We start from the raw sequence: 9610 nt of genomic DNA, 5'->3' as shown, positions 1-9610 counted from the left end.
GACAATTCTGTGCTGTATGAGACACGTTAGAACAAATAGCACAAACCTCATTAGCTACACTAGGATGATGATTCATTGATTGGTTCAGAGCTAAGGCATCTACTTTCCTAGAAAGCATAGCTAGAGTGGCTTTCACATCAAAGTCATCCTTAACTTCATATAACCCCTTTCTAGAAACTTGAGATGATTTTTCTCTTTGATTTGAAAAATCCCACTGTTGAGAATTCTCAGAAAGTGAATTAAAGAAATCCCATGCAGCCCCTTCATGTAAGTTCAAAAATCTCCCACCATTCATAGACTCTACCATATGACGATTTGACATGGTTAAACCGTTATAAAAGCATTGTATAAGTCTCCATTTTTCAAAACTATGGTGGGGACACTTAAGGAGTAAATCATTGAATCTTTCCCAACACTCGTAAAATTGCTCACCCTCTCTTTGATAAAAATCACTTATCTCTCTCCTAAGGGCATTTGTTTTAGACATAGGGAAAAACTTGGTGAGAAACTTATTACTCAATTCATCCCATGTACTAATAGACCCAGCAGGAAGTGAATTCAACCAAGCTTTTGCTTTGTCTTTTAATGAGAAAGGGAACATACGAAGCCTAATTGACTCATTATTAAAATTTTGAAAACGGAATGTAGAGCATATGTCAAGAAATTCCTTAATGTGCAAATATGGATCCTCTCTCTCTAACCCATGGAAAGATGGTAAAAGTTGAATGACAGAGGGCTTGAGTTCAAAGTGTGTTGCTGTGGTTTGTGGCAACACAATACAAGATGGTTGGTTGGCTGCAAGTGGTGAAAAATATTCTCTAAGGGTTTTCTCTGCTTGCACTGGTGGAAGTATTGGCAATAGTCTATTTGGGTCATCCATCACTTCTAAAGAACTAGTTTGACTACTATCAATTTTCGACTCTCTTTTAACCAAACGATTTGTTAAATCACGTTCCCAAACACTCATAAACTAACTAGACAAGGAAAGAAAGAAAAACAAAACAAAATAAAACAAATCAACAATAATAAAAAATAAATAAAAGAAATCAAACAACCAAACAATGAATTTAAAGACAAATAATTTTTTTTTTGTTTTTTTTTAATTAAAAAATATATAAAAGACAATCTAAATTATAACTAGTGGAAGAATCAAATCAACCTAGATTAAACTGACTTTCTAGCACAATCCCCGGCAACGGCGCCAAAAACTTGTTGTGAAAATTTTAATGTACTCGCAAGCGCACGAATCTAGAGATAGAATAGTGGTAACGAGGTCGATCCCACAGGGATTGTTATAAATTGAAAAGTCTAATTTAAATCTAAAATTAATATTAATTCTAATCTAGTTGAGTAAATTGAGTTTTTAAGAAAATTAAACCAATTAAACTAAAGAAGCAATTAAAATAAAGGAGAATTCAATAAGATAAGAATTACCAAGGTTTCAGAATCCACCACTATTCAACTAGTAATTATCTAATTATTAATTAATCCCCAATTTTAGAGTGACAACTCGAAATCAATCTATGTCATCTCATGAATATAACAATTACGCCCAAGTAATTAAATCTAATGTAGGTTCTTTTTCTGCTTAGTAATATGACATCTAAGAATCTCATGTAAACATATTGAATAACAAAGAGTCAAAGTTTCCTAAGCACTCCATGTAAACAATTTAATGAAAGACATAAAATCAAAGATAATCATGTATAAACTTTATAGATCCAAGCATAGAATTAATCGAATATTAATCCTAACAATCAATAATGCATGACAGAATTGATGAAAAGATTTTATTAACATCCAATTAATCATGTGAAATAAAAACCATAATCATCAAAGAACATATATAGGGAATTAATTAAATAAAAAGATAATTATTTTATTGAATAGGGTTTCATCCTTAACCTCAGTGTAAGAAAATTAACTAGACATACTTGAATTGAGAGCAACAAAAGAAGTAAAATCAGCCATGGGAAGCCGAAATATTGCTGCTGCGGATTGCTCTCTTCCAAAGCCGAATTCTCCTCCACTGGCGGCTACTCTCCCCAAAAGCCAAGAGCTTAGCTTTCTTATATAGCCTTTAAAATGGGCCCCACCTTGTCAATCCTAAAGCCTAAAGGATTTGGCCTTTTATTTTTCTTTACTCTCACTCACGTGCTCATCAATTAAGCTTGTACTAGGATTTCCTTTTTCCAATTGTAAAAGCCAAGTGGGGTCCCTTCTTAAAGCTAAAATCAATTTCTCTCTTTTGTCCGCATGTGCATGATGAATTTACTTGTTGAATTCGGTTCCTTGGCTTGATTTCCACATGCATGTATGTCTAATTCCTTCCAAAAATCAATTAATCTTTAATGCTTACAAATTGAACTCCTTTATGCTCTTTTTATCCATAATCTCCAATTCATTTCCTATTCAATAAAATAATTCAATTAATTAAAAATAACAAATAAATATAACTAACAATTATTTAATTAATGGTAAAATATGTATGTATTATATGCTCATCATGCACAAAATGCTTTCAACTTTTAAAGATCCCAAAGACCCCCTCTGGCTTGCTATTTTCCCTGAAGGCACCGATTTCACGTAATTTCTTCTTTCAGTCATTTAGAGGTCTGGATACTCTGTATTCCTCAATTAATTTTGATATACATTTGGACTATGTTTTAGTATTAATTTTCTTCTACAGCATACCATGAGTTATGATGTGTTTCTGTTAGCGCAGTTTTAATGCATTAAATCTCTGAAAGTTACTTTCTTCCTTTTAATGAAGTGAACAGAAATGCATAAGAAGTCAAAAATACGCAGCTGAAAATGGCTTACCCATCCTAAAAAATGTGTTGCTTCCTAAAACAAAGGGCTTTTGTGCCTGCTTGGAAGATTTGAGGGGGTCACTGGATGCAGGTTTCTTTTTCCCTTTTTTTTCTCTCTCCCCTATGCTTTCCTTGTTTGTATTATTCAACTGCATATGTTCTCTGCCTGTAGTAACTCTTTCAAAGTCTCCCAATAATCCTGGTCTGTGACGATCATATTAATGTAATATAGCTGTCATTTTTACATAACTATTCGACCGAGGAAAAACTTGTTAACCTAAATAAATCTATATTCAACAAGATGATCATTTTACCTGCCAATGTGATTTATAGAAAATCTTTGTACTAGCATTGACAGCATAATAGATCATGTCATTCAAACCCAAAAAATAACACTTAAGAAGATGCTTACTGTCCGGTTCAATTTCATGGCTAGTTCTTTTCTCAACCTTACGACATAGTATAATTTTGAGCTCACTGATTGTCTAGACACAAACAAGCCTTTGCCTCCTGCAAGTCAAAATTTTTCATATGACCTGGAACTTGGATCAAATTTCATTTTTCTATACAGAGGGTTGAACTTTGACCGTCATTAGGTGCCTTCGTGTTTTGTCCGTTCAACGGCTAGGCAAGATTAGAGTTTGGCTTACTTGATAATAAATTCAGCTTTTAGGGAATTAACAACCTATTTAAGAGTCCTTAACTCTTCACTGTAGTTGCTGAATTTTTTTCTTCTTTTCCCCTTGTTTTAGAATATGCATTAGTGCTTAGCTTGTCTCTTGATACCTGGGGCTTTTGAAATTTTTTGTGGGGCAGAAAATCCGTGTCAATGTGTTTGTGAAAATTGACTCTTCTTACAATGTTGTGATACATTTTGTTTTCTACACACTATTTTTGAAATTTGTCTCTGATTACTTCTCCTGTTGGTTTCGAAACTTGCTTCACAATAATTATAATTGTTAGAAATTAGTTCAGTTTTATCACTTTCGGCATCTGTTTAATGACAAAGCTAGATTGAGAAGAAATGGAAGTGTTATCCTGCCTCTGAATTGTCTTTAGGTGCTAAAATCTTTGTTTTCTCAATCTGCACTACATGATACAATGCACAGTAGTTAACATCTCATCCATTCTTTTGTTAATTAGCTCATCTTTCCACCACCCTAATATCCTATACAAAGCCAGGCTGGTACTAATTCCAAAACCATCTGTTTTTGAGCAAGAAAGCGCATACACAAGTTTTTATTTTCCCACCTAATTCTAGTCGCTGACGGTTGGGTGGAAAAAGTAAAAACTTAACCCGTGTCCCAAGTCCTACGAGTTGGGTCTAAATGGGTCAGGTGTCCAGAACCCAAATTGTATGAGTTGGTCTTATTATTCACCGTATGACATGTCGGTTACCTTTTTAAATTTTGTACGACTCGTCCTATAATCGGTTAAGTTTTCATAAAGATACTGTTAAACTTTTTAGCCCGGTTTGTGACGAGATGCTGCACTGTAAGCAATTGTAACACCTAAAAGGAAAGAAAATAAAAATGGAAAAGCTCAATGAAATCAAGTCAACATAGTTCGAATTTTGACACATGGAATAGAGCTGCCCCGTTGGCCCCTATATGATAAAAAAATATTATTAAATACACAACGTAAATTTATAAATTTAGTGTTTAAAATAGTTGTTTTGTTGATTTGGATAAAGCAATTCATATTTAAAACTTATAAAAACTATAATTTTTTATACATAAATGAAACTATAACTTGATTATTATCTGTTCTTATTTTCAATAAAATTTACACACACATACACACACACACACACACACACATATATATATATATATACATACGGATCACATATGTGTGTGTGTGTATATATATATGTATAAACTTCTTAAATTTTAGTTTGTTTTGTTTACTAGTCCATTATCGTAAGTACTAACAACTAATTCTTGATTCAATACTACATCATCTTCGTACCATAAAATTACAAATCTTCATACTTACATACATTAAGAAATTATATTTGACAAGTCGAGTTTATTAATAATTATCGTCGACAAATCATCTATGGGCTTGAATTTAGTACAATTCTCATCCTATAATTTTCCCCTTGGACTAAAAATTGTATGGTTATTGGTGATCTTGTAAATATAATACGACAAGTAGATTATCTTATTAAGGCTATACAACATATCGGTTGTCATGTAACTGTCATATGACATGTCGGTTTAAATTTATGCTGGCATAAAAGTTTTATTTTCGCCATCCGCCCTCCCCCAATTCAGTCGTGCACGAGCGATATACCGCTTCATCGAATAGTTTGTTTGTCAATCAAGGAGGGTTCAAGTTGTCAGCTGATTTATTGGGTCATAATCCCTATTATTTGATTGTTAATTATTGGTTCCAAATTTAGTTTAACAAGACTGAGAGACCTCGGCTTCTTGTTCCAACGCATTGTCCTCTTTACGATAGTTATGCATTCAGCTTATCCTGAAGCTAACTTCGGCCGTGAAAACACTTTATATGAAGAACGGAGCTCGTGCCTGGAACAGTAATCAAGATGGAAATGCAATAGAAGCGGACTCAGTATGGCTTCATACGCCTCTTTATTTGATCAATGTTTCAATAAAGATTTGAATAGAAAAATTGGCTTCATGTTGTCAAGAACCAATTAATTTCTCATATTAATTAAACGAAGATGCTAATTGGGTATTCTTCATCTCCAACAACCAAGAAATGTGTTCCTTCTTCTATCACCATCAAGCCATCTTCCCTAGCTCTGCTGAGGCTTTCACAGGGGCTAAGCTCAAAAACAATTTCAGCTTTTTCTTTGGCATTTAGAATCACACTTTGGAATCCAACCAACTGCTTTATTGGCCTCCCATTTCCACGCCTTGCAGGCTTCACAAACAGCAACACCGGGTGCTTACCCGCCATCTCTCCATGATTTTTAACTCCGATGGTAACCAAGAACTTCCTTGTCTCACAAAATTCTGTGCCCAACTCTGGAACAGACTTGTAATGGACTACATCTTGATTTTCAACCATCTTTGTAGATGATGACTGATTTAAATAAAGCTTGTTTTGGCTGACAGATTTGAACTTGTAGGAATACTTTGAATAGCTGAGACCACAACCGAATGGGAAGACCTCTTTCCCTTCGTAGAATCGATATGTACGTCCTGGATTACCTGAAGTTGCTTGAGGTCGCATTTTCATGTCCGTCATTGGTACTTTTATATAATCTTGTGGATACCAAGTCATCGGTAATCTTCCTCCTGCATGGCAACATCGAATGCACCATTTTAGTCTAAAAGTCTAAACGACTCGTATGACCACCTTCAAATCTCAGTGATCCAGTTTATAAACATCAAATAAAAATCTTATTGCATTTCAACTGCAATAACAGTAAATTCACCTGGATTATGGTCACCGAAAATGACTTCTGCTAGTGCAACCGCTCCAGCTTCACCAGGATAACCTGCCCACAGAATGCTTCCAATATTGCGGTCGTGCTTGGCAAAAGTTATATCAACAGGACCTCCACAAAGAAGAACCAGAATAACTGGTTTCTTGGCAGCTTCTGCAACTCTGGTGATGAGTTCTTGTTGCCTTCCAGGAAGCACCAAGTCCACACGATCAAGCTCCTCCTTCTCTTGAGTTTGGTCCAATCCCATAATCAGCACCACATGATCAGCCCCTTTTGCTATGTTCACTGCCTTGTCAATTGAAGCTGAAGAGCAGGCCACTGTATCGCAACCAGGGTAATAAACTGTGTTCTCAACATAGTTTTGCAATGCTTGCAATGGGGTAATGGATCTGCAAGAAGGACCTGCATAGTTTCCTAGAAGTGTTTTTGCAGAATTGGCATTAGGACCAATTAGTGCAAGAGACACAGATTTTGATTTTGGTAGTGGGAGGAGCCCATGAGAGTTCTTCAGCAGGACAATTCCATCTTGAGCTGCTTGAAGGGCTAGAACCTGGTGAGCAGGAGAGCAGACAACGTCCGCTCCTATTTTGCCAAAAGGCTGCATTGTTGGGTTGCCATTGAAGAGTCCTAACCTCATTCTAACAGAAAAAAGATTGTGAAGGGCTCTATCTATTTCAGATTCTGGCAATTTTTTCTGCTTTACTGCTGCTTTGGTGTGTTTTTGCAAGAAGGATCCACAATTGACATCCATGCCTGTAATAGTTGTTGCATTAAGACAATCGAATAAGCTTGTTGGTAATGTTACAATGCCTAAATTTTAGTGTCTTACAAACTTTGCAAGCATCTTAAAATCAGTTTAACAGGAACTCAGGTGTGAACTTATGATAAGATTTAATACTTGGGAACTCCAGGCCATTCATGTTCAACGTGACATCAATTTCACCACATTTTAAAACCTTGATCCCAACTTACATTCCAAAAAGAAAAATCTCCTAAACAAAGAGTGTAGACATAGTAGCTATGGCAAAAGTTGGTCTCAACGGTAAGCGTTAGACATTCTTGCATTGTCAGCGTGTTGGTCATTCATCTAATGAATACAATTGTAAGAATCCAAATTGAGATAGGTTTTATAGAACAGGCAGTAAATTTGAATATTTTTGAAATGTACATATGTATGGGTATACACACACACACACTCACACACATATATATAAGCGCAACTGTCCTCAACTGCAGGAATCTGATGGCCATTTAATAGGTTGGTTGAGAGTTGATCACAACCGTTCAAGTGCAAAATCCATGAGGAGAATAAAATATGCACAGCTAAACAAAGAGACAACCGACACTAACGTCAAAGTCTAAACTATAAACACAAGCACATGTCAATTTAGACAATCAACACAAGAGAAACAAGGATAAGGTCCCGCCATACCTGCTTTAAGCACATCGACAACAGCATCTTCGGGTGATTTAGCATATCCTTCAGCATCATAGATGATGGACACCGCATCACAGTCTGATGTTATGTACCTGATTAATTCATCAAAAATACATTAAATATTCTATCAGATTACACATGACAGTGTTTAATGTTATTTTTACCCGTGGAACCCCCACAGTCTTCTGGCAGTTTTGGATAAGAGATTGCGATCAGCACAGCTTGGTATTCCATTAACTCTATTGTAAGCACACATTATTCCACTGGCTCTTCCTTGCTTCACACAGCTCTCAAATGGAGGCTGGTATGTGTCAGCTAAATCTTGCATCGTCACCTAAGCATGGCATGAAAAAAGTTTATAACAAAAATTCTTAAAAAGGGCTTCTTACCCAAAGAAAAAGCAAGAGTCAAAAGTAACAATAAGTCCGAAAGCAGATTGCAGCTTTTCAGCAGTTCATTATGAATTACAAATTAACAATGCGACAAAACCCAATAAAGCACAATTACAGCATCCATGATCCAACCACCAATAACCAATCTGATCTTGGAAAATAAAATATAAAACTTGGCAGCGCATGAAGGCCAAGGAGGAATCTTCGAACGCTTTTCGGAAAGGGTACAAAAAATCAGGAACATGTTAAGAAAAACATCCAAAGGAAAGGGCATTGGTTTTCACTTACACGAGCATCAAACTTGTAACGAGTGGTGCCCTTCCAGTTGTCCAAATCATAAGCAGTAAAATGCTTACAACAAGCAGAAGCTTGAAGCTTCCCTTTAAGCTTCCCTCCATTAAAAGTATCACCTTGAACGCCTCTCACATAAGACACTGCATATTTCCCAGTAACCAATGGATCCTCGCCAGGTGTCTCCTGGCCTCTCCCCCATCTGGGATCCCTAAATATGTTAATATTTGGTGCCCAAAATGTCATACCAATTGCTTGTCCAGCATTGTACAACGCTCTTGCTTCAAGTCCAATAGCCTGGCATTGTCACATAATCAAAATGTTACGTATTAATTAATTTAAGAGTCATGTTAGTTAAAGCAAATGTTATGCAGTCATTTGTATAGAGTATTAATGCTTACTTGGCCAATGCGGTACCACAAGTAACTATCAAAGGAAGCTGCGGTGAGGATGACTTGAGGGAAGCTAGTGGCGCCTCTAATGGTTCCATTGAAGAAGATGCCTTTCCCGACACCGGCGACGCCGTGTAATGCCTCGGACCACCACTCATACGCCGGGATACCGAGTCGGGGAATAGCTGGAGCTGAGTTAACGAGTTGGGAGATTTTTTCATCTAGTGTGAGTCTGGAGACCAAGTCCCTGGCTCTCTGGCTTATGGGCAGCGTGGTTTTGCAAAAAGGGAAGGTTTCGGTCGATGGGTTCGACGGGTCACATGAGAATGGAGGCTGAGTTGAGTCAACTCGGGTGAGGAGTGAAGTGAAGCAGAGACAAAGAAGAGGAAAAACAAGAGAGAGCTTGTGGAATATCATCCTTGCTCTTGTTCGGTGTGAGAAAGCCAAGCGAGCGATGCCAAGTTAAAGGGAGAAAGCTACTTTGGCAGTTGGCTTTGTTAGTGTAAGTTGAATGACAGAATTGACCTTGTGATTTATATTTCATTATCTCTAATGTGAATTATTGGTGTCATTGTGAAGGCCTTGTTTATTATTAAAATAAAATCATCTTGTCTTTGGAATATCAGACGTAGAGGTAGATCCCTTGATAATTGCATGCGACTCTCGAAAGCTTCTTCCTGTGAAGTCATTCGGGTCGACCAATAACCCACAGGCCACACTCATGAATTTAATTTCATCCAAAACCTAAGACATTGCCAATTTGCCATGGCCGCAACATTTCATGACAACGACGTCCAACTTGTATTTGTCGCATTCAAAGAAAAATTAATGCAAAGGCCCGGTTGAATGACTGAACATTT

General features: G+C 36.6%; 1 protein-coding gene, 1 long non-coding RNA gene and 1 other non-coding gene across 3 annotated transcripts; 2 read left to right on the top strand and 1 right to left on the bottom strand.

The window, feature by feature from the left end:
* Positions 1-365: 365 nt before the first annotated feature.
* On the top strand, positions 366-472 carry LOC127902869 (small nucleolar RNA R71). Its single transcript, XR_008055505.1, has one exon. It is a non-coding gene; the product is annotated as a small nucleolar RNA R71 (small nucleolar RNA).
* A 2035-nt stretch (positions 473-2507) lies between these two features.
* LOC102615304 (uncharacterized) lies at positions 2508-3115 on the top strand. The gene is made up of 2 exons (XR_008054462.1): positions 2508-2586; positions 2774-3115. It is a non-coding gene; the product is annotated as an uncharacterized LOC102615304 (long non-coding RNA).
* A 2281-nt stretch (positions 3116-5396) lies between these two features.
* On the bottom strand, positions 5397-9226 carry LOC102614614 (probable beta-D-xylosidase 7). Its single transcript, XM_006472568.4, has 6 exons — positions 8760-9226; positions 8356-8655; positions 7840-8009; positions 7670-7767; positions 6226-6990; positions 5397-6085 (listed from the first exon to the last, which is right to left on the bottom strand). The coding sequence occupies exons 1-6, from the start codon at positions 9165-9167 to the stop codon at positions 5496-5498; spliced, it is 2331 nt and encodes a 776-aa protein (XP_006472631.2). The 5' UTR covers positions 9168-9226; the 3' UTR covers positions 5397-5495.
* Positions 9227-9610: the final 384 nt, after the last annotated feature.

Source organism: Citrus sinensis, chromosome 5 (genome assembly GCF_022201045.2).
Source record: "Citrus sinensis cultivar Valencia sweet orange chromosome 5, DVS_A1.0, whole genome shotgun sequence".
In the NCBI taxonomy this organism is placed as follows: Eukaryota; Viridiplantae; Streptophyta; class Magnoliopsida; order Sapindales; family Rutaceae; genus Citrus; species Citrus sinensis.
The sequence above is the reverse complement of the archived record's forward strand: the minus strand, read 5'-3'. Positions and strand labels throughout refer to the sequence as shown.

Coding starts and splice junctions, on each gene's coding strand:
- LOC102614614 (XM_006472568.4), bottom strand. CDS start 9,167: ATGATATTCCACAAGCTCTCTCTTGTTTTTCCTCTTCTTTGTCTCTGC. Junction 8,010..8,355: donor GTTACAAGTTTGATGCTCGT/GTAAGTGAAAAC, acceptor TGCCATGCTTAG/GTGACGATGCAAGATTTAGC. Junction 6,991..7,669: donor TGTCGATGTGCTTAAAGCAG/GTATGGCGGGAC, acceptor CAACTATTACAG/GCATGGATGTCAATTGTGGA.